Raw genomic sequence first — 25,797 nt, forward strand, 5'->3', positions numbered from 1 at the left:
TTTACAATTTTTATTGAAAGAAATTGGACCTAGACTCCATGGGGAATTCTCCATAGAGAATTGCACATTTACTAGTGGTTACTTTACAGACAGCTGCCGGGGGGATATGTCATCTTTCTGATGACTCTTGTTTGTTGGGAAGTTCTTCAATGCGGGATAGACGTTGTTTTCACAAGCCTTTTCGTTTGTAGGCGTGCATATTTTATAGTCAATGTATAAAATGTAATTCACTCAGCAATCTATAAAATATCTGAATATTTCAGTAATTTACAAATTGACTGAAACATCTGTCCATTTATTTAACAGACTGACTAACAATTATTACGAGGTTCAAAAGGGTTTAAAACATCACAATAGACTAATTATGCTAGGATTAGAAGCCAAAACTATAGAAATGTACTGACTTGTGTTTTCTTTTAATCCTATCACTAGGTGATGAAATTAAAACATAAAAAATGTTTGGAATTCATTATCATAACATCATAAATGAACAGATTTTTCAGTCAATTTGTAAAATAACTGAATATTTAGGCGTTTAATAAATTGCCTAAGAGAAAGTTTTACAGATTTTGACTATATAATATACACACAATAAAATGAGCAATGCTCAGGTGAAATATTTACTTTGTGTTGCAAGTCAAAACAGTGTACGAAAATCGCACAATACCAAGCAAATGACTTCAAAACTTCATCACCATTACCGATGCTACCCACAAAGATACCTACATTTCCTTATTATTTTCATGACTAAATTGTATTTCATTTTGTTGATCAATATGACCATATGCCCTTATACTATAAATGAAAGCGGCAAATGCGCTTACGAATGGCACAGTACAGGTCGTGAACTTGTCTAGATTTCTGCTCTATCATCCGGGTACTCACAGGGAACAAAGGCATCAACCAGTCCCGGGAAATTTCTGTAGATCAGTGCCCCTTTAATATTAACAAAAATGTTTTTAGCAAAGAATATTACTTTATTAGTGAACTGTATTGATAGATATGCACTTTTTATGATCTTTTTGACGCTTTGAAGAAATTGTTTGAACAGATGTGTATTTTGCAAATGTAACTATTTTATTGTGCATGATTTTTACAAATTCATGTCAAAAACTTTAATAATTTATATTTAAAATTATTTCCTTTATTTGCATGTCAATTCAATTACAAAACTTAGCACAAATAATTATTGAAATAATTATTTTTACCTTTTGTTATTATCAATACATGTTTATAGCAATATGTAATTGTACGACATTAATCTTTTAAAGCTCAAAGAATTATCTGTAAATACTGTAAATATATTAAGGCCACCTTGTTTAATCCTCTTGTACTTTGTTAAAACATGGAGTAAGATATCTTCTGATCTATTGTATCTATTGCGCCATGCTTAATAGCATTACAAACTAATTATTGTTAATGATTTATTATTAATTGCTTGTGCCATGTTGATTTTATCTTGAATAAATGTTTGAAGATTTCACCACGTCTTCTTCCTAAATTGCAGGTGGCTACATTCATGCACTTATAACTACACACTTGCTGGAGGACAGTTTGTACACCATGTACACGCAGTACTTAATGTAACATACAAACACTTCTGTATGCAATAGTCAAATTTGAAATACAAATCTACAAGCATACTGTTACATTCAACATGCACACTGTCAAACATAACATTGATAGTAATACAACCAAGTACTTCACAATCACCTTGCCAACAATGAGTATTGTTTCAGGTTTTAACAACAGTAGACTCAGACCACAGATCAAGGAGCTACCCACCTAAAATAAACTGAATACATTCTTCCCAGTTTCTACCAACTATTGAAATAAGAATGAGCTGCTTCTCTTAATTCTATACATTTTGGTACCATGGCTGTTTTAGAATTGCAAGGCATAGCTGTTCCCCAAAGCAACAATGATAATGATGATGATGATACTGAATGCTGTAAGTTAAAATAGCAGTTTCGGTGCCACACAGTACTGACAGAATTAAGTGATTGATCCATTAGCATTAATCCTTATTTCCAACGGCATACATTTGGCACGGGTGGATCCAGGGAGCAGATATTTGGGTGCTGATCCAGATGGGGGATGTTGGGGTGCAGATCCAGAAGGGGATGTTGGGGTGCAGATCCAGATGGGGATGTTGGGTTGCAGATCCAGATGGGGATGTTGGGATGCAGATCTCGATGGGGATATTGGGATGCAGAACCAGATGGGGATATTGGGATGCAGAACCAGATGGGGATATTGGGGTGCAGAACCAGATGGGGATGTTGGGGTGCAGAACCAGATGGGGATGTTGGGGTGCAGATCCAGAGGGGGATGTTGGGGTGCAGATCCAGAGGGGATGTTGGGGTGCAGATCCAGAGGGGGGATGTTGGGGTGCAGATCCAGATGGGGATATTGGGGTGCAAAACCAGATGGGGATGTTGGGGTGCAGATCCAGAAGGGGATGTTGGGGTGCAGAACCAGAAGGGGATGTTGGGGTGCAGAACCAGATGGGGATATTGGGGTGCAAAACCAGATGGGGATGTTGGGGTGCAGATTCAGAAGGGGATGTTGTGGTGCAGATCCAGATGGGGATATTGGGGTGCAGATCCAGATGGGGGATGTTGGGGTGCAGATCCAGATGGGGATATTGGGATGCAGATCCAGATGGGGGATGTTGGGGTGCAGATCCAGATGGGGGATGTTGGGGTGCAGATCCAGATAAGGGTATTGGGGTGCAGATCCAGATGGGGGACGTTGGGGTGCAGATCCAGAGGGGTATGTTGGGGTGCAGATCCAGATGGGGGTGTTTGGGGTGCAGAACCAGATGGGTGTTTGGTGTTGGGGTGCAGATCCAGAGGGGGGATTTTTTGGTGCAGATCCAGATGGGTGTTGGGTGTTGGGGCACGGATCCATATGGGGATGTTTTGGTGCAGATATAGGGGGGATGTTAGGTGGGATGCAGATCCACAAGGGGGATGTTGGGGAGCAGGTCCAGTGGGAGATATGGAACCAGAGGGGACATGTGGGGTGCATATCCCCCCTTTTCTGAACAGTCAAAGTTTATGTATTAAGAAAAGATAGATACAGAGTGCCTCGCTCCCACACATGTAAAGCTATCGAGTGTTTTTGCTCGCAAATGACTTGGTTAGAGTGTGCATCCCATCTTTTGTCAAAATTCTGGATTCAATTGTTTTGGAGAGTCAGCACGGACCAAATATGTCTGTAGTGCCCATTTCACGTTTCCTAGTGAATCAGATAGGATGTACAAGAACATCAAGATGATTGTCCCCTTGTATTCTGCAGCAGCAGGACAGCATATTACCTTACTTTCTGTCACTGGTACATATCATTGTCTAACTTTTTTAGTTCTCAGACTGGTACATATCATTGTCTAACATTTATAGTTCTCAGACTGGTACATATCATTGTCTAACATTTATAGTTCTCAGACTGGTACATATCATTGTCTAACATTTATAGTTCTCAGACTGGTACATATCATTGTCTAACATTTACATGATGAAAGTGAGAAATATCCAGTACTTGAGCGGATCTCTCAGAATTCAACCAGTCATTGTCTTTCAATGCACTGCAGCTGTGTGTCACCGGTCCTGCCTCTGATTACGGAGACGTGCACATATACCAGTGGTGGTGTTCATGTTGATGTTGTCATCACGCACAATATCGATCTCAACCTGTGGGTCTTGGTCCAGTGTGCTGAACAGGTTCTCCTCACTCCCCCCGAGCCCTTGGGTCCCCCCCAACTTGGCGTTCTTGCAGCTCTTCAGGTGCCGGGTCAGGTGGTACTTGGAGTAAAAGGACTTGCCGCACTCAGTGCAGGTGAAGTTGCGCTCCTTGTTGTGCACCAGCATGTGTTTCTTGTAGTTGGCTAGCCTGTAGAAGACCTTCACACACAGGGCACAGGGATAGCACTTCTCCTTAGTGTGCTTCAGCTCATGAGACTTCAGGTCGGAGGGGCGAGCTATCTTTGCTGAGCAGAATCGACACTGCAGTCCCTCTCCACCTGTGTGGATAATCATATGAGACTGTAGATGGGCCTTCTGACGAAATGACTTGCTGCAGATGTCGCAAGTAAACTTCCGTTCACCTAAAACAAATATGACATTTTATTCATTTTTTAAATGTTTTTTATGTTTTACTTGAAAGGAAAAAAGAATCCCAAAGTTCTATCTGTCATTTTAAAACAGGGAAACATGAAATGGTCAAGAAAAGAGGTATGACCAGGGTCATGTTACTGCAAAATCTGATGTCCTTGCTGTTATGAATCAGAGTAAATGTTACCAGCAACATGTCTTGTTATCAAACTTGATACAAATAAACAACTCTCCCTGAAACCAGTTGATCCTTTATATACTACATACTGTCGGCTGACATTACCTCATCCATCCTCAACATTGGGCAGTCCGTATTGTGTATATATATACATCATGTGTACAATGACCAGTGACATCTTGCAGGCATAACTCCTATGTATTCTATGTATGGCTTAGTTACCTATAGATTTAACTGTCCTAAAGTAAACTTAGAACTAAACGTGCAGGGCAGACTTCTCATAGAGGTATTTATTGTCACTGTTAGAATGAGCTGCAGTACCAGAATCCCATATGCCCTACTTTGTCGCAGCTGGATTTCCAACTGCCAGTTAATCTGTACAAATTCACTGGCTTGAATTTCTCTTTTTGGTTCACAAACATCCCAGAACTATGTGAAAAGCTGTCAATCCCTCATTTAATTATTGGTAACGTTTGGTAAAAATTCAAGCAAAAATTCCAAACTTTTACTTGTATCCACAAGTATTTTCTAAACTGACTCCATCCCTCCCTACCTGTATGTATGTTCTGGTGCTGGCGGAGGTTGCTCTGGTCGGAGAACTTCTTGCCACAGTGTGGGCAGGAGAAGGGCTTCAGCCTCATGTGCAGGGCCACCATGTGGGTCTTCAGCTTGGTGGTGGAGGTGAAGCGTCTGTTACACATCTGACACGGCCAGCGCCGCGAGCTGGAGTTGGGGTGGTCCGTCTTCATGTGTCTACTGAGGCTCTTCCAGTCACTGAACACTTTACTGCACACATGGCAGTAGGGACAGTTGGAGGGCCAGAGCTGGCTGGGTTTAGCTGGCAGACCTGTATATGATGCAGTAAACTGGGGTGAGCATGGGGGATAGCTCCTGCTTCAATAATATTATATATTAACAGCTAAAATAGTATTGTAAAACTATTGTAATAGTACTGTGAGGCTATGGTGAGTTTGTTTTTCTTCCCATAATGTGTACTTCCTCTGTGCAGTATTGTGTCCCTACGTTCTTAATACGAGGGTGGAGTCATATGTTCTGAGCCCCACATATGTAGCGGCCATAAAATTCCCGTGATGGGATTCGAACTACGGACCTTCTGATCAGATGTCGAACACCTTGTCCACATGACCAAAGAGGTTAACTCCATCAGCAAGCAGACAAGGTAAGGATGTCATCCGTTGGATGACTCCACGCCCTGCTCCATATGGAAGGAAGTAGGTAATCGGGAAATATTTTGTGGTGGACATTACAATCAATCTTTATTCATAAAGCAGTGGATGCCATAGGCCCATGCTGCAGTTACATCATTGCTTGAGAGAGTAACAGCATATACATTGGTACATTCATATACATTGTTCACCCAAATGTCTTAGTTGCACTGATTTATTTACAAAAGTTGCAAGATTTGTAACAGTTTCTGTTTGTTTTTTTAAGTCATTAGTAACTTAAATTTAAGTAATGTTGGATATAAGTAGAATTCTGGGGGTATATACACGCTCCTGAGATTGTCATAAGCATAACACACAAGTACACAAGTATTTGTCGCATTGTGACAATGCCCCCAACCGCTACAAAATAATAACATACATAAGTTCCCTAAATTTAAGTAAAGTAGTCACACAATATTTCTCCATGATATCCACATAAATTTGAGCTACAACACTTTTAATTGCTTTTATCGAAAACCGGAAGTTGTGATTTCATGTGTTGGACAATATAGAATATCTTCAGAAGGATTTCAATTCAAAACCTACAGAATCAACAAGCAGTCCAGGCATGAAACAATATCCCTCCCTGAAATTTAAAAGTATTTTAGTTTATTGGTGGAACATTTTCACTGCAAGTAAAGTAAGTAAAGTTATGCCTCATGAGTTTACATAGCTGCTACATCTGCTACATCTTCCCCCTACACAGAAAGTTCCTAAGTGTGCCTGGAGGTTGGTTTACGACAACAACCAATACAGATGTCTCTGATGTGTAACCATAACTGCCATTATGTTGGATGTTGGACAATGAAGCTGTGTGTAACTCAGATCGCTCTAACCCAGTATTGCATCCGTGATCAGATACCTTGCGCAGGAATGAATGAGAAGGGAGACAATCATATCAGTGTATTTCCTCATCTTGGAGATGGGTTTTTGTGAGGTATAGCACTGACATTGTATTGGTGAATTCTTCTGTCAGGAGGTGATTGTAATGTGTATAGAGATTAGACATAAGACATTGAGATGTCCAACCAGAAGTGAATCTTGTGGGATGCTCAGCAGGGAAGACTTTCAAGAGAACAAACCATCCTCTTTCAGTCACTCCATTTCCTTAAGAGCATCCTTACTGACTTTATATTCTGAGGATCAAAGCCAACTAGATACAGCCTTTGTCTTGAGGTAACCCTACTAAGCATTGTGCACACACAAGTCCTTGCATAATAATATTGGTGTGTGTTTTTCTGTTGTCAAATCACCAACCATAGAACTGTATGTGCTGCCTTGTGACTTGTGAACAGGAACAGTCCATGGAAGAACACCAGGATACTGTTTTCTTTCCACTGCAACAAACTTTCTTTTGGCAATGAAACATTTGACTATAACAGCCTGTATAGGAGTTGCTTCCTTCAGGTGTGGAGGATTTCCTCTTCTAGCTTGCAATTCTTCATTTACATTGTCTGAATGAAATATACCCCCTGGTTCTTGAGATATTGCGCAAAAAAGATCGCATTTCTTGCCCTATAAAAATCCACCCAGATCGGATAACATTCATTCGTTATTAAATTGCTACCACATGCCAAGACAGACAAGAAATCAGTGACACCAAGCCCGATGCATTTCAAGTCCACCTAAGGACCATATACAGGCTCCAGCAATGGTATCAGACCACCAACACTACAGATGAAGTGGAAGACCAAGGGTACCACCCGACGTCAGGATCATCAGATTGTGCGACAGCATCTTCAAGATCGTTTTGTTACTGCTGCGGAAACTGCTCGACAGACCATGGGGACACACCAGCGACACATTAGTGCGGACACTGTGCGTTGACGATTGACGAGCAGACACCTTCACTGTCACAGGCCACGGGACCGTCTTCGGTTGGCAACACAGCACCAGCATTGGCGCCACCAGCAGTGGAGAAAAATCCTCTTCTCACACGAGAGCCGTTACTGTATCTCAACAGCAGATGGCAGAGAGAGGGTCTGGCGACACCGTGGGGGACGTTATTCACATGCTTGTGTTGTTGAGAGAGACTCGTGGGGTGGTCCAAGCATCATGGTGTGAGGTGGAATTGGTCTTGCACAGAGGGTCGGCCCTGTGGTCTTCCAGAACATGGCTCCAGGGAGAGGCAATGGTGTCACAGCAGCCTGGTACATTTAGGTCTTGAGACCACACGCCATACCTCATTTGGCATGCCGAAACCACGAGTTTCAGCATGATAACTCCCGTGCCCACACTGGGAGAGCAACAAGAGTTGTGCTCCAGCAGAATGGCATCAGAACTATGCAGTGGCCTAGCTGCCCTCAGTCCCGATTTAAATCCCATTGAGCACCTGTAGGACGAGATTCAAAGACGGCTGAATGACATCCGACCAAGGCCGACAACTGTAAGTGAAGTGCGTCAGGCGTTCCTCAGAGTGTGGGCTCAAGTGCCTATGGCCTTCATCAACTGCCTCATCTATTCTATGTATCGAGGTTGCACAGCAGTCGTCAATGCACATGGCAGAAACATTTTCTCAGAGACTGGGGTTGTGTTTCACTTTAAGAACGTTTGACACTTTAATTTCAACCTCGTTGATCAGTTTCATCTTTTTAATAAAAAAAGTACTGCATGCCAAAATTGCTCGTAGGATGATTTCGTTCAATATACAAACTCAGATTTCAAACTAGATATGTTATATACATGTCCTTGTTTCCACAGACATATCAAAACCAAATACTCACAGATTGGAACAGTTTCTAGATGAGTGTCATATAAATACCATTTTTCAGGTTTGGATAGTATACCACCATTTTTAAAAACAATTTTCGATTTTTCTAAATTTACAGATAACTGGTGACTTTCACTGAAACATCCCAAAAACATTAACACGTTTTTGTAAATCATATGCAGAATCTGCGTGAAGCGCAAATAATAATAGAAATAGTTGCATAATATCTGGATGCATTTGTATCCCATGTTCACAGTTTGATTCGATTTGTATAGCTGACTCATTAATAAACATGGAAAATAAAAGTGGACTTAACACACATCCTTGTCTTACCCCCAATGGACAATCAAAATCTTGTGACAGATTATTGTATTCCCCCTTTACATACTTACAGATGGATGTGACAGCATTTAGCATTTTCGGCGAAACACCTCTATGTTTCAGTACAAACCACAGTTTTGATCTATCAAGTCAGATCAAAAGCCTTTCTGAAATCAACAAATATGGCATAAAGCTTACCTTTCTTTCTTGATAAATGACACTGAATAATGGCTTGGAGGATGAACATGTTCATTACATTACAAGATCTCTAGAGGTATATTCACAAAAACTTGCTGTGATCAAGTGATCTTGCAAAAAGTGGGCTTTGACACCAAAAGCCATCCATGAAGTACAAAACTTGGGAAGGACTCTCCTTCCTATGGCAAAGTGATGAGGTGGGTAGCAGAGTGGCAGAGAGAGCCTTGAAGACAACCCGTCCTGGGTGGCCTCTCACATCAGTAACACCAGAAATGATCTCGAGAATTTATGACATGGTGATACCAGGACATGACTGAGCATTATGTTGCTATTTCATAGGGCATTTCCCAAGAGAGAGTAAATTCCATTTTCAACTTTGTCAATGAAGAAAGCACCAGCTCATTGGGTCCAAAGCTTCTGTTTGTTTGTTTGTTGTTGTTTAACGCCGCACTCAGCAATATGCCAGCTAATTGATGGCGGTCTGTAAATAATCGAGTCTGGACCAGAGAATCCAGTGATTGTTATCATGAGTATTGATCTCTGCAATTGGGATTGATGACATGCATCAACCAAGTCAGCGAGCCTGACCACCCGTTCCTGTTAGTCACCTCTTACGACAAGCATAGTCGCCTTTTAAGGCAAGCATGGGTTGCTTTAGACCTATTCTACCCTGGATCTTCGTGAGTTCCAAAGCTTCTGATATCTGATCAAACAGGCAACACATGTTTGGAGCTGATCCAGAAAGGTTCTTGCAAAGATTTGTGACTATGGAAGAAATGTGGGTTGACCACTTCCAGCTTTAGTCCAAACAACAATCAAAACAATGGAAGCACTTGACATCACCATCACCATCACCAAGAAGGCAACTGGAAAGGTTATGGCCTCTGTGTTTTTGGATGCTGAAGGTGGACTATGTTCCAAAAGACCAGAGAATAAATGGAGCATATTATGCTGCACTTTTTAGGCAATTAAATAATGAAATTAAGACAAAATTAGGCTGAGAAAAGGTGTGCCCTTCCACCAGGACAATGCAACAGTGCACAAACCAGTCTTTGCCATGGCCACAATCCATGAGTGTGGCTTTGAACTCATTTAAGCACCATCTTGTTTTCCTCATATGGCTATGTCAGACTTCAATCTGTTCCTAGACACGAAGAAATTTTCAGCCGGAACCATTTTGACTTGAACTATGATGTCATAGCAGCTGTGGCGAACTTAATGGACAGCCAAAAGGAGCACTTCTATGAAACCGGGAAATATTCCCTTCAAAATCGTTGGCAAAAGTGTCAAATGAAAGGAGATTATGTTGAAAAATAAATCATTTTCATGTCCTTAGGTCAAGTGTTTCTATGTGAGGCTAAGAACATATCAATCAAACCTGGTACTCAATTATTATTTTCATGACATTAAGCTTCACTATGCTCAAGCAGGATCACTAACCTAAGAGTTTTGCGTAGTCTTTAGCAAACCAGAAAAGCAGCTCAGACCCAGCCTCCATATCCTTGTTAGTTATGAAGAACAGCTCCGCGCCACGCTGGTAGACCACCACATTCTGATCCTGCAGTGTGGGTGCCGGCTTTACGTACATCAGCCAGTTACACTCAGCTTCATCGCTTACATCAACCACACTGTGATGGTCACAGTAGAATATCTGAAATAGACAACGCCTTATACATCAGCCAGTGACACGCTCATCACTTTCTTCAATCACACTGTGTCTCCCACCAATATATTGCATAAACATTTGTAAGACATGAATCTTTCTCAGCCATGCATTTTTAAGCCATGTGACTGTCTCTAAGCCATGTGTCTATAAGCTCTGCGTCTATAAGCCATACAACTCTCTCTCTAAGCCATGCGTCTATAAGCCATGCAACTGTCCTTAAGCCATGAATCTGTAAGCCATGCATTTATAAGCCATGTGACTGTCAGTATGTCTTGAGTCTGTAAGCCATGCAACTGTCTTTAAGCCATGAATCTGTAAGCCATGCATTTATAAGCCATGCGGCTGTCAGTATGTCTTGAGTCTGTAAGCCATGCGGTTATAAGCCATGCAACTGTATTTAAGCCATGAATATGTATGGCCATGCGTTTATAAGCCATGCAAATGTCAGTATGTCTTGAGTCTGTAAGCCATGCAACTGTCTTTAAGCCATGAATCTGTAAGCCATGTGGTTATAAGCCATGCAACTGTCAGTATGTCATGAGTCTGTAATTTGTGCATATATAAGCCATGTGACGATCTTTAAGCCTTGTGTCTGTCAACCGTGTCTACAAGCAGTGAGACCATAAGGTAAGTGTTTGTAGCATGTGTGTCTGCAGCTGATGTATCTGTAAGCCGAACACATGCACCTGTAATCCACTCACCTTCCAGGTGAAGCTGCTGGTGTAGGTGTAGGTGTCTTCAGAAACTATCTTCCCTACAAGGGGACCAAACTCTGTCTTCTTCAATATCTTCTCATTGGTGAAAACACCTGCAATATTAAGAAAAAGTGAGGCCTAAAAAGAAATAACCTTGTGGTTCCGATTACCTCACCTACCAACCCTAAACAATGCTTCCAACCTAATGTTCTTTCACTATTAATTAACTTGATTGACATTTGTTCCGCTGTTTTCTCTTTCGCCAGTTTCCCAATAACAATGAAGCTTGCATAACTGCATGTATTGTCTGTGTCAATGAACATTCGATAGCTCCATGCAGTGATGCGAGTATTCGGTTACACAAAATGACTATACAGTGGGCAGTGCATTGAGTTTACAAACTTCTCACATGTGTACTCTGTCCTGCATTACTTGACATCATGCTGATTTACTTTCCACCCAAACGTGAGAGTGTAAATGATGAAATGGTGACCTGGAACATAGCATTCAGTTCAACTATCTTTGTTGTCCTTTAAATTGTAATTTTGTAAATTAAAAAACATACCTATGAACCTACCCTAATTCTAAACTTGCTGTAATCGGAACCACAATTTGTGTGTGTCTTTATTAATGAGGGTTTTTTCAGGAATACAAGACAGCTGGCTATTGAAATGAATGTGTATGGATTTAAGCTGCTTTTAGAAATATCCTAGCCATATGATTGTGTGGGTTACAATGAACAGGAATCACTACTGAGAATACTAGCTCTATTACATATCTGCCATAAATCCTGTATTTTGGCTTCAATCTCACTAACAAAAATATTCAGATTTTCAACAGATGTCCTCTTCACTGTGAATTACACAGAACTAGTTATCGCCAAGTAGTCTTGTAACTACCCAAGCCATGATGTCATAATGGCGGCAACCTCACTTTTTTCCCTCATCTACTACAAGAGGTAGATGAATTGGAGAGGTGGGAGGGAGTAGTTCGCATGTAATAGAGGTAGTATTCTTGGAATTATTAACAATAACTATTGTTCGTGATTCTTACGAAAATTCCACCTCTATTACATCTCTGCCAGAATAAACGGGAGGGACCCAGTGGGATCTGCCTCTAGTAACTCGCTGTGTAATTGACAGCAATCCTCTTCTGGAAACCATTATCTACTGATTCTCATCCTACTGAGATAATTTCCTCTGAACTTGGACTTGAAAATCAGAAACTATGTCAATAATCAGTGAAATATATGATATTATCACTAGATTTATTGTTATATTTGCTGATTTTGACCATAATAAACCTGGATTAGTGACCTATAATACCGACAATCACATCACTTCCGGTACATCACTTCTGGTTCTGACATCACTTCCAAATATGACGTCACTTCCAGTATGTCACTTCCCTATTTGGTAATGACGTCTCTCTAGGTCTATTTCCTGGTTAGAAGGACTTTGTTCAGCTGTTTCCGGTGAAGACGTCACTTCCGGTCAATGGTGATAGATGACATTCCCTCTAGGTCCGACTGCACGTCACATAAGTAAAAGCTGGTGAAGGTGTTTTGTGAGGCAGGAGGTGATATCCTTGTTCAAGGTGGTCTTACAGGATTGAAAGAGTATCCTTCTGTGGTGTCTTTGTGGGTCTGTAGTCGAGAGATAAAACTTAAGAGCTATGATGGGACATAAGAGTCTGTCTGGTTGATCCACTGTTGGTCCAAATGCCGGGATTGTATACTGTCTATGACCCAACGGTCCCATTGTGGTAGATTGGTTCTTGGCTATGAATTCTGGAATCGATTTTATATTAATAGAAGTCTAATGTTGATCATGGTGGGTAAGACTAGAATAGTCTAAGGCATGGTACTCCGAAACTCTTGCTGCTGTACCATGGCTAGCAGAAACGATGTTTTCCTGGCTTTTTTAAGTAGGATAGCCTTCGCCATGGGTTCGTAAGGTTCCGTTAACAGTGCCTATAATAGCACAGAGAGATTCCAATTGGGGAAGATACATGGGGTCCTAATATCTTCTAGTAGAAAGGATTTCATTAATCTGTTGAGGATGGGATGGTTTCCGATAGATACAGAATGAAGGGCTGATCTGTAACCTTCCATCGTCCCGTGTCTGAACTTATTGTCTTGAAGTAGATGAAGAAGGAAGTCCGCTATCATAGGGATTGATACAGCATTATCAATAATCCCAAGTCGTCTTCTCCACTGGACAAACTTGTCCCACCTGTTGTCACATATAAGGGAGAATGAAGGTCCACAGCATCCAAGGCAAGCTCAGAGTAACCGGATGTTTGCATCTTCTGTGCGATGACTTCCAAGCAGTTAGATGGGCAGATTTTTGTGGAATATCCTGGCCCTGGGCTATCGTAGCAGATCCAGGGGCTATCTGAAACTGGGGCTATCAGTTTTATTACGCAATCTGTCTCCTCCACCTTGTGGATGACCTTGTCTAGGGCTGATCATGGTGGGAATGTGTAGCCAAATAGATTTGTTCAATCCATCGAAAGAGCGTCAATCTGGTGAGCTCTTTGGTCGGGAACTGGACTGACATAAACTAGAAGTTGGTTCTGGCAGGTGGGGAATGGATCTATGTGAGGTATGTCCCAAATCTTGGTTTATCCTTGATGATCTGTGGATGTGATGTCCATTCTGTTGCCACTATTCTCCCCCGATGTGAGAGGCTGTCGGCCAGTATGTTCAGCTTCCCGGGAATATGTCCCGCTTCTATCCGTCAGTTGAAGGAGTCTGCCAAGGCAAAACATCGTGTAGTCTCCATCATCAGAGAGTTGGATCTGGTTCCTCCCTGCTTCTGAATATAGGCCACTACTGTGGTGTTGTCCGTGGCTATGACAACTGATGATAGATGAAGATGTATCCTCCATTCCAGGATGGCATAATAGATGGCCTTCATTTCCCTGCAGTTGATATGAAGGATCTTCTCCTCTGTGCTCCACAATCCCTGTACTGTGAGATTGTCCATATGAGCTCCCCATCCCGAAACTTGATGCGTCTGTGAATAGATGATGGTGTCGGATAAGTCAGCGGGATGCCACTCAACACATGTTCTCTGTGATTCCACCAATGGAGGTCTTGTAGCAAAGTTGGAGGTAAGTGAGACTGGAATTCTAAGCCCTTCGATCTACCCTCAGCCTTCCTCCAAAGGTCATATCCTGTAGAGATGTCAGGTTGCCTAGCAGAGACATCCACCACCTCAGCGACTTCTTGGGTTGACTTGAGATTGATTGGATCATCTTTACAGTCTTTGTCGAATCGATCCTCTGGTGGACATAGATATCCTCTGGCTAGCTGGAATCTTGCCCTGATGTATATAATGTCTTGGACCGGAGTGATCTCTGACTTGGCTGGGTTGACTAGGAAACATAGGTAAGTCATAAGGTGGACCAAGAATGTTCTGATGTAGCTGATTTTTCCCTTGGTCTGCCGTTAAGAAGATAACCATGGATTAGAACTAGCTGGAGATGGGCGAACTCGATGACTGGCACTGTAATTCTGGTGAATAGCCAAGGTGCTATTGCTATCCCGAATGGTAGGATTTGGAATTTGTAGCGTCGGCCATTGATTTTGAAGCGTAGATATTTCCGAAATGATGGGACGTGAAGATATGTATCTGTAAGATCTAGGCTGATAAGCCTTCTTCAACGTTGACAGCAACTTCCGTATGGACTCCATCTGGAGTTTTGGAGGCGACACCAGACATCTCTTGTTGAGGGTCTTTAGATCTATTATCATCCTCATCTCGATTGTGTTCTTCTTCGGGACTAAAAAGACTGGTGAGTAAAAACCTTTGGAGTTATTTGACTTCTTTAGTTCCCGAATGGCTCACTCCTTTAGTAGTTTCCTGACGGCCAATTCTGCAGCTGCTAACTTGGCACCGGTCAGGTGAAACCTTCAACCCATGGTGTGTATGTTCAGGCTCCGATGTTTCCTGAAGTGTAGCTTGTAACCGTGAGCCACGACGTCTAGAATGACCTGGCCGTGGCTTGTCGGCTGGCCGTGCAGCTCAGCTTGTAGCTCTTGTGTAGCATGGCCTGGTGACCTACTACCAGGTGCTAGATTGTCACTACTACTATTGTAGGTGTTGACTCTAGCACACACAGGAAAAAGTGAGGTTGCCGCCATTATGACATCATGGCTTGGGTAGTTATGAGACTACTTGGCGACAACTAGTTGTGTGTAATTGACAGTGAAGAGGACGTCTGTTGAAAATCTGAAAATTTTAGTTAGTGTAATTGAAGCCAAAATACAGGATTTATGGCAGATAGAGGTATAAGATTCGTAAGAATTAGTTTTTTTTCAGATGATATTTTTGTGTATAAAGCTTGTATCATCACATCACTCCATAGCACAAGCCTTCAAACTATGACCTGCCATATCCTGTGTCTTGAAAATATTGTACAACAAGCATGAAATACTCACAAGTCGTTGCCATGGAAACTCGAAATTTATTTTTTTAAAATCCCAAACTATCAAAAGGCACCAGTTCACCACTAGATCTATCTATGTGCCAAGTTTGATGAAGAAATATAGTACGGTTTACAAGATCTGCTCCGGAAACGAGGACTACCACCATTTTCAGTCTAAATCAAAGTCGTTACCATGGAAACTCGAAAAATAACTTTTTTAAAAATCCCAAACTATCAAAAGGCACCAGTTCACCACTAGACCTATCTATGTGCCAAGTATGGTGAAGAAATATAGTATGGTTTTCAAGATCTGCTCCGGAAACGAGGACTACCGCCATTTTCAATCTAAATCAAAGTCGGTGCCATGGAAACTCGAAAAAGTTTGTTTTTTTAAATCCCAAACTATCAAAAGGCACCAGTTCACCACTAGATCTATCTATGTGCCAAGTATGGTGAAGAAATATAGTACGGTTTTCAAAATCTGCTCCGGAAACGAGGACTACCGCCATTTTCAGTCTAAATCAAAGTCATTGCCATGGAAACTCGAAAAAATGTCTTTTTAAAAATCCCAAACTATCAAAAGGCACCACTTCACCACTAGATCTATCTATGTGCCAAGTTTGGTGAAGAAATATGGTATGGTTTTCAAGATCTGCTCCGGAAACGAAATGTGACGGACGGACGGAAGGACGGATGGACGGCACCCATTCCTATATCCCCCTTCCACTTCGTGGCGGGGGATAAAAATCAAGGCTTATCACTCAACACATGCAGCCAGCTTCTATGCATAGAATGATCTCTCATTACAAATATCCTTTACATCCTGTTGAGTAACCATGGAAGCCATACCCACCCAGGTTGTTGACATTGTCTGCAGTAATCTTAATGCGGGAAGTCTGCAGGATCAAGCATGTTGGCAGTGTCAGTTTGGCTCGAGGTAGCACTGGTCTGTCAGCTACGTAGGTGTAGTTCATCTTATGGTAGGTGCATCCGTTCTTGTAGCTGTTGTTACACTCCACACAGTCTTGAAAAACAACACAGGTCAAGTTCTTACACCCACAGACTGTAACAACACACTGTCTCAGGTCAAGTTCTTACACTACACAGGTCAAGTTCTTACACTGCACAGGTCAAGTTCTTACACTACACAGGTAAGATTCTTACACTACACAGGTCAAGTTCTTACACTACACAGGTCAAGTTCTTACACTACACAGGTCAAGTTCTTACACTGCACAGGTCAAGTTCTTACACTACACAGGTCAAGTTCTTACACTGCACAGGTCAAGTTCTTACACTGCACAGGTCAAGTTCTTACACTACACAGGTCAAGTTCTTACACTACACAGGTCAAGTTCTTACACTACACAGGTAAGGTTCTTACACTACACAGGTCAAGTTCTTACACTACACAGGTCAAGTTCTTACACTACACAGGTAAGGTTCTTACACTACACAGGTCAAGTTCTTACACTACACAGGTCAAGTTCTTACACTGCACAGGTCAAGTTCTTACACTACACAGGTAAGGTTCTTACACTACACAGGTCAAGTTCTTACACTACACAGGTCAAGTTCTTACACTACACAGGTCAAGTTCTTACACTACACAGGTCAAGTTCTTACACTGCACAGGTCAAGTTCTTACACTACCCAGGTCAAGTTCTTACACTGCACAGGTAAGGTTCTTACACTACACAGGTCAAGTTCTTACACTACACAGGTCAAGTTCTTACACTGCACAGGTCAAGTTCTTACACTGCACAGGTCAAGTTCTTACACTACACAGGTAAGGTTCTTACACTACACAGGTCAAGTTCTTACACTACACAGGTCAAGTTCTTACACTACACAGGTCAAGTTCTGACACTACACAGGTAAGGTTCTTACACTACACAGGTCAAGTTCTTACACTACACAGGTCAAGTTCTTACACTACACAGGTAAGGTTCTTACACTACACAGGTCAAGTTCTTACACTACACAGGTAAGGTTCTTACACTACACAGGTCAAGTTCTTACACTACACAGGTAAGGTTCTTACACTACACAGGTCAAGTTCTTACACTACACAGGTAAGGTTCTTACACTACACAGGTCAAGTTCTTACACTACACAGGTAAGGTTCTTACACTACACAGGTCAAGTTCTTACACTACACAGGTAAGGTTCTTACACTACACAGGTCAAGTTCTTAGTCATTCACACAACCATGAACTGTTGAAACTCAGCCGATACTCAGACACCACCACAGAGACCACCCACTCTGCATGAAATCTGAACAGGTTCCTGAGTTATGGGGCAGCCCCTACAAGGTAGACCACTACAGATGTACAATTGTAGTGTATTTCAGTGACTTCTACTCACACAGTCCCGATAGTTTAGGTGTGTTGTCCAGAGCTGGTGGAGGTTCCGTTGTCTCCTTGGGAGGGAGGGTGGCTCGATCCATGTCTGGGACATCTGTTGGCTGCTTCAGCAACATGTCTATCACTGTTGGCAACAACATCAACAACAAGCATCATTGGGATAGTTCTAGATTATCTTGTCTGGAAAGAAGCTGTAGACCTGTGTACATAATGTCATTCCTGTAGCATGCCTATGTCAGTTGTACTGATTGTATTTGTTAGACCTGGGCAATACAAAGAATCCGTGTCATTGAGTTGTTCCTGTAGCATGCCTATGTCAGTTGTACTGATTGTATTTGTGAGACCTGGGAAATACGAAGAATCCGTGTCATTGAGTTGTTCCTGTAGCATGCCTATGTCAGTTGTACTGATTGTATTTGTGAGACCTGGGAAATATGAAGAATCCGTGTCATTGAGTTGTTCCTGTAGCATGCCTATGTCAGTTGTACTGATTGTATTTGTGAGACCTGGGAAATACGAAGAATCTGTGTCATTGAGTTGTTCCTGTAGCATGCCTGTACTAGGAAACACGAAGAATCTGTGTCATAAGACAAACAGACATCAAACAATGTAAAGAAATTAAGTATGTGAGTTATATTTAATGCCGCTTTGAATAGTCTTCCAGTTATATCAAGGGAAATCAACTTTATATGGGAGGAAAGGATGAGGTGATGCAGGTCTCAGATGTTTACCCACAAGCATGGGTATGGATGCTGACAAACTAAGAAACATAATCAGGGCAAACCAGGATTTGAACACACAGTCATAGGTTTCTGGCATGCCCAAGGGACGCAACTGTGCACAGCAAATTGCGGTGCCTTAGACAACTTGGCATTGAGAATTAAGCATGAAAGTGAACAGGTCCATGTCATAAGAGCTTAATTGTTAAAAGTAAAAACTAGAATCAAATACTATTGCAGCAAACCTCAAGGATACAGGACCCCACTAATTTTGAACTCTGTTATACTATTTACAACAAACTGGAAACGAAGTGTAATTTATTTGTTTGAAATGTTACATTTAAGACCTATGCTTTTTCACATTTAATATACATGCAAACATGTCTCTTGTTAATTATTAATGGTAGTCAGTATTTTATTTATCCTACAGAACAGTAATAGTTCAGTGCTGACACAATGAAATGTCATGGTGCTGTGTGGATGCTCACCGGACATGTTGGCCAGGGTGAAGGCCGGGGCTGCTGGCTCTTGCCCCTCCACCTTGTCTCGGCCCTGGGGGTCATGATTTAGAGGCACCACAGTGAGGGGACTGGTAAGGTACAGACGAGTCGTCAGGTTCTGACTGGCAGGGTCGGAGGGAGACAACACACCAGATGTCTGGAAGTGATTGGACAGATGCATCATGGGAGAGAGACTGCTTGGGGGTGGAGCTGGGTAGTTCTCCCCAGACACCTGCGTGGAGGCACCGGTAGCCACAGACACATGAGCAGACATGGAGTTGGCTATCAGTGATGACTGGTCATTAGATTCCGGCAGGTGACAACCAGACTGTCGTAGAAGGTGCCCCGGGGTCATCTGCTGTGTGTCCACAGGGGTGAGTTGGGGGAAGGATGGTGATGATGTGCCCTGCGAGCGGGGAGGGTTGAAGACAATCTGACTTCCAAGAGAGGTGACTAGATTGTGGTGAGTGAGAGACTGGATGAAGGGGTGAGACAGGCAGGTCTGAAGGGACTGTATGTCACTGGCAGCCAGAGTGGAGGACTCCTGTGTAGACATCACTGGCATTGGCATCGGGAACTGTGCTGGACACAAACATCACACTGATTAGTAGACATCCCTATCACATCAGTGGGAGTTGTTTGTCGTAAACTAAAACACCTCACAGAGAATAAACCATGAGGGGCACAGCTCTGAGCCAATTATTCTCCCTGCAGTATTTTATTTACGATAAACAACTCCCACTTGTCGTTTCTTAAATAGACCTTGATTATCGATCATATCATTTTAACTGGGGGGCCCCCATTTCGTTTGAAGAAAATGAAAGTGATATGGGAGGTGGAATCTGATTGGTCAAAAGGGGGGACATAATTTGTAACAGCCACTGGTGGCCCCTACAATCAAGACACAAAATTCCAGCCTAGTTTGCCAAGGGTGGAAACTGCACTTTTTACAGTCAGTTGGTGGGATACACTGGTGTGTGATACTCTAGGGTTGAAGTCACCAAAATATACCGCACACCAAACAGACACATACATGAGTAAGATCATAAATGGCAGAGCAAGCATGAATATAGTTGAGGTGAGCTAACACATGGATTATGTGACGCCCTTACATGAGAAGGTGGAGGCAGCCTGGTGGTGGTCACTGGGCAGTGGCTGTCCAGTGGTCGGCTGTGAAGGGGTGTCCGCAACTGAAACACCTTGACAACACACATGTTTGAAAAAGTACACTCCCAAATGCAATGATATTTGCACAATCGATACAGATGTAAACATGATAAATATTGTCAGGTATTGTTTATGGTTAATAAATCAATCTTGAAATTAAGAATCCATAAAACAGACTTTTGTGGCATTAAAAGAATTTCAAGACTCAAGACTCTTTTATTCTGTAATAAGGCCTCCAGCCAAGAGTACATGTGTATATAATCAAGTCACAACAATTTTAAATTACAAACAACAATTACAATCATTAAGAAAAGATCTACTATAATCATCAAAAGTAAGTGAAGCACTCGTAAACTATATATAAAGTTGTCTCCCTTTAACCTCTGAGATAAACCTGCCTTGCCTGTGTGCATTTAACAATATACAGTGCTAAAGATTCTGACAAAGAATTATCTGTCATAACTTTCTCAAATTTGTCGAGAGTACAAAGATTACTGGTGCAAATACTTGGCAAAAGCATATTTCTGAATTTGTTACACAAGTAACATGATGTAATAAAATGAACTTCATCCTCCACAATTGATACACTCAGATTATCAAAACAATATTTACATACTCTATCCTCTCTAGCAACTCCTCCCCACCGCCCAATTTCAACAGCCAGTTTGTGGTTACCACATCTGAATCGACTAAGAACAATTCTTAAATTTTTACTCTTCATATTGTGCAAATACCTTTCAGGCTCCAACACTGATTTGATAATGGAATAATTATTAAGCTTACTTGTTTCACTTATAGATAGTGCCCATGTTTGTTTCCAACAATCCTGCAACCTTTCCCTACAAGTTCTAAGGAAATGGGTTATGTCACCAACACCCTGAAAGAATTTCATTTAACATGAATGCCTCTTAGGCCTTAATAAATTAATTATAAAATTCTCATCTGGCAGGTATAGTTAATGTACACAGATGTTGTGAACATTTTATTCATACAATTGTTTAATAAAAAAATGCCTGTCGCCTCATATAATTTATTGAGACCATAATACATCCTGGTCCAAGACACAAGAATATATAGAGAAATACTAATCATTGCCCATAGCCCATTAAAAGATCACCAACTAATTTTCATCTTGCAAATGTGACTGGTTTACCTGAGTCTTTTTTCTCTACAGAAGTTTTCTTGTAGTTGCATGACTGACTTTACCCCTTATCATTAACATGATGCAAAATACACACAAGTCCTTGACCATCTTCAAGACTAGCTGATTGTTTATGAATTGACGATATAAATTTTTTCACACTCTTTCCAAGACATACCTTGGGTTCCAACAGGCAACATTGTCTGTGATGGTGTTGCAGCAGACACAGCGGAAGATGTGACCACACTTGCTGCCATGGTTACAGGACATGGCAGTGGGTGCTGAGGGGGCACAAGTGACCCTGAAGCTGGAGCAGTAGACGAAACTGTGTTGATAATGTGGGGTAGCAATGTAGAGTCCATCTGGGCTACGGACTGAGAGGTGGCAGCACAGTACACAGTGGCCCCTGACAACACTGCTGTCACTGGGATATTGCTGCTGGGTGTAGGCACTGTGTCGGGGCGTTTGTGTGTATCTGGCAGTATTCTCTGCAATACCGGAGAAAAAGGCAATGCAACGGAATTGCCACAACTAGATGCTGAGTTCATGGACGACAGAATGTTCTGGTTGTGGACGATGTTCGTTGGAATAGCTTGAAAGATGGTGGATGTAGGTGGTGCTGGTGCTATAGGGACCACATTCTGGGAGGGGTTGCCAACAGAGTTCGTGGCTGGAACCTGTGAAGATACTGATGACTGTAAAAGGGGCAGGCTGGCAAGAGCTGCCACCAAGTTTGCTGGGAAGTTTAGTGAAATAGCCTGCTGAAGAATGTTGTTAGGAAGTATGGTTGGCTTGACAGTGGGTGTGGGTTGGAGAGGAGCGGACATTGGAGGCTGGCTGTATGCACGTCTCGACTCACTGACACTGTCGTATGTACTAGTTGGCTGGAATGCAGGTCGAAGAAGTGAGCTGATGGGTACAGTGGTTGTGATATATGTTGGCTGTGCATTGTGGGATGAATTCTCAGATGCTGACACTGAGATCTGAGGAGAGCTTACATCACACGTCAGCTGACTAGAGCTGGGAGTTAAAGTAGCAGACAGTGAAGACACAGACAGGTCACATTGAAGATTGGAGTTCTGTGCTAGGGAGCTGATGGTGTTTGAATTTGCAGTGTTGTATCTCAACTGGGTGGAACTGTGGCCCAGGTTCTCAACAGAGAGAGATGTCTGAGAGCTTGATAAATCACATTGTAACACTGAGTTGCAGTCCCCGGCAATGAGCTGCATTCCATGAAGCTCTTCATTTGGAATTAGAGATTCTTCCGAGCTCTGTGCGTGAGGCATTGTTGCCTGGAGCATGCCAGACTCTGTGTGGTGAGACATGGATTGTTGAAGGATGCTTGAGTCTGTCTGGTGAGAGAGAGATTGTTGAAGCATGTCTGACTCTGCCTGGTGAGACATAGATCGTTGAAGTATGTCTGATTCTGTCTGGTGAGAGAGAGATTGTTGAAGTATTTCTGATTCTGACGGGTGAGAGAGAGATTGTTGAAGTATTTCTGATTCTGACGGGTGAGAGAGAGATTGTTGAAGTATTTCCGATTCTGTCTGGTGAGACAGAGATTGCTGAAGAATATCGGATTCTGTCTGGTGAGACAGAGATTGTTGAAGTATGTCGGACTCTGTCTGGTGAGAGATAGATTGTTGCAGCATACTCGCCTCATGTTCTGCCTCTGCTCCATTGACAGGCAGCAACATGTCGGTGTGTGTTGTGTCATGACCAGTTGTGGCAAGTCGATCACTCATTGTCTAATCACATACCATCTAGTCAAACTCAGGTACAGGGCAGCATACTCATCACGCCTCCTGTTGTTTCTGACATATCTGAAAGATAACAACAGATGTTTCAGACTAAAGCTCCATCAGAGTATGAAGCATGAGTATGACTCAACAAGTACTAGCTAGCAAGTAGACATGTCCTAAAACATCTTCATTTTGTATACCTTAAAACTGGAGTCCTTAATTTGTTTCAGTAAAGTGTACTATAGGTACATCATGGGTTTGGGAATCTCACTTAGACATTGTTAGGACGCGTACACAAATTTGGATGACCTGTACACAAATTTAGATGACCTGTACAAAGGTCTAAATGATCCGTACACAAATTTGGTGGACATGTACCCATGTATTTTCATATTTCTTGCATTTCTAACAAGTTAGTATAAAGCACGACGTTCGAAACCAGTTAACCAGTATATATTCATAATTATTTAACCACGGCACTAACTAACACTAACATATCCAAGCATATGTTTTGGGCACTTTTAATTTTATACACTTCATAGACATTTTCAAACCAATCGTTAGCAATTAATTAATATCAGTAGTTTCACACATTCCAACATTTTGATCACTTTTATTTCAATAAAACCCATATCATCATTTAGAGTACATTTCAAACATTCAATTTACATGTCACTCACTGTGTTGATTGGAATAATTGAAGATTCTCACTTGGACTGAACACCAACAACACATTCAGTGTCACACATTGGCAGTTCACACAGTGATCAGTGGTCTGTGCCCTCTTCCAGGAGCCTTGTTACCAAACAATATGGCTTAAGCAACAATGTTTTAATTGCAAACATGTTTTAATCAACGTTTTGCAGCAGAGCTGATACCTTTCAGAAGCAATTGGAAGTACTAAACCGACTTTCCAGAATTTAAGTTATTGTCTCACGACAACATCAGATCAATAAAAGCTAATAATCTTTAAAATCATATAAATTTTACAACTATGCTTTTTGGGTACGTGTCATCAAGTTGATTAGGTATGGGTGGATGCGGGTAAAACTTATCCAAACTCTGTGTGGGAGTCCGCCAAAATATACAAGGTGTGGATCTCTCTGCATTCAGATTGTCCAGTTCCCTTTGTATCACTGATCATTCTCCACTTGGGTACCATAATTTTTTAACCAGCTCTTATTCTGCCTAGCTAAATGTACCATGAATTTTCTTTAGTCATAGTATGCAGGTCATCTGCTTGCATTCAGCATATGCTCAGCACAATCTGAGACTTTCACAAAATATTGCTTCAAATGTGCACAATTCTATGTGTGCATGGTATGTGAAAATACAAACATACAAACCTTGGTATATGACTACAGTGTGGTACACGAATGTCGACAACAACCCTACAACTGGCATGAGATCTACACTAGATGTATACAACCATGGTAATATTCAGGAAATCAATTATGGAACAGCATCCAACTCTTCGTGCCAATGGTGTCCCACAAGAACAAATGAATGTAGACTCGGGAACACTCATGCATTAAACCACAATTTTGATCTATGTGAGATATGTTAGGTCATGTTTATAAGAATAGGCCATTGGGTGATTGACAGAACGCATCTGTCTATGAGATCGATGTTTCTCGACCATCTAGGCACTAATCAACTGCAGATCCCAGACATCGCTAGAGACACATATATATGTAATTGTAGTTACACAAACCTTGATAACACTTTGCACTTTATTTGACGTTGAATGTTCTTTGGTTGCGATGTAAACACGTTATGTTAGTCCTCATCGAGAAACATTACATTTTTTAACTTCGCTTGCACAAGAGTTCCCGAACTCAATCGGAATCCGACCAAAACGGCACTCTGTGAAACGTTCACTGACCAAAACGGCACTCTGTGAAACGTTCACTGAACAAAACGGCGCTCTGTGAAACGTTCACTGAACAAACGGCACTCTGTGAAACGTTCACTGACCAAAACGGCACTCTGTGAAACGTTCACTGAACAAAACGGCAACTGAGATTTCAGGTGAACACGGAACAGAAATGTTTTGTCCATGAGCGTTTGGTTTAAAAGTGTGAAGACAGTTTGAATGAATACCCACTTGTCTCTCCAAATAAGGTGCTGTATTTCACCAGAACGAATTGCCAGCTATGTGGATGTGGTTTGTTTGACATGGGGTTCAAAATACCAATACAAATGTATTCGAGGAAAAGAAAATAACACTCACTTCTACCAAGGTTCTAAACAAGCAAAATATGTAGAACTGAGTTGAATGTATATTGGGTGTATTGGGTAATTCATTGTTTAATACAGCCTACAAGAAACCATACTTATAAGAGGCGCACATACAATAATGTTAGTGAGCCATAAAGCGGGTCCACTGCCTCTGTCTATACATTGTACTTAGCTTCTCATTAAGGTTCTCATAAACTCCATAATACACTTTTAATTCACAAACAAAGTTAGGTCACTGTGAGACTGTGGGGCTCTTAAATCGCCCGACACCTAGTCGATCTCCCAGACACCAGAGAATATATCAAGAAACGAATACAAATCAAGTCTGTAGAATGATTTGGCAAATCTAGACTGCCTCAGCCCTGAATTAAGCATGGT

At 41.7% G+C, this 25,797-nt stretch overlaps 2 protein-coding genes across 2 annotated transcripts; both read right to left on the reverse strand.

Annotated features, from left to right (window-relative positions):
* Window positions 1-1,291: 1,291 nt before the first annotated feature.
* On the reverse strand, window positions 1,292-25,041 carry LOC124116323. Its single transcript, XM_046477606.2, has 10 exons — window positions 24,893-25,041; window positions 21,615-23,259; window positions 20,241-20,327; window positions 19,117-19,710; window positions 17,911-18,033; window positions 16,397-16,567; window positions 11,116-11,222; window positions 10,189-10,399; window positions 4,847-5,140; window positions 1,292-4,108 (listed from the first exon to the last, which is right to left on the reverse strand). Exons 2-10 carry the CDS (start codon window positions 23,179-23,181, stop codon window positions 3,603-3,605), a joined length of 3,660 nt encoding a protein of 1,219 aa, XP_046333562.2. The 5' UTR covers window positions 23,182-23,259; window positions 24,893-25,041; the 3' UTR covers window positions 1,292-3,602.
* On the reverse strand, window positions 1,996-2,913 carry LOC124116301 (proline-rich protein 36-like). The gene has a single exon (XM_046477577.2). It carries the CDS (start codon window positions 2,911-2,913, stop codon window positions 1,996-1,998), a length of 918 nt encoding a protein of 305 aa, XP_046333533.2.
* Window positions 25,042-25,797: the final 756 nt, after the last annotated feature.

Source organism: Haliotis rufescens, unplaced genomic scaffold, assembly GCF_023055435.1.
Source record: "Haliotis rufescens isolate VD_foot unplaced genomic scaffold, xgHalRufe1.0.p SCAF_5, whole genome shotgun sequence".
Classification (NCBI taxonomy): Eukaryota; Metazoa; Mollusca; class Gastropoda; order Lepetellida; family Haliotidae; genus Haliotis; species Haliotis rufescens.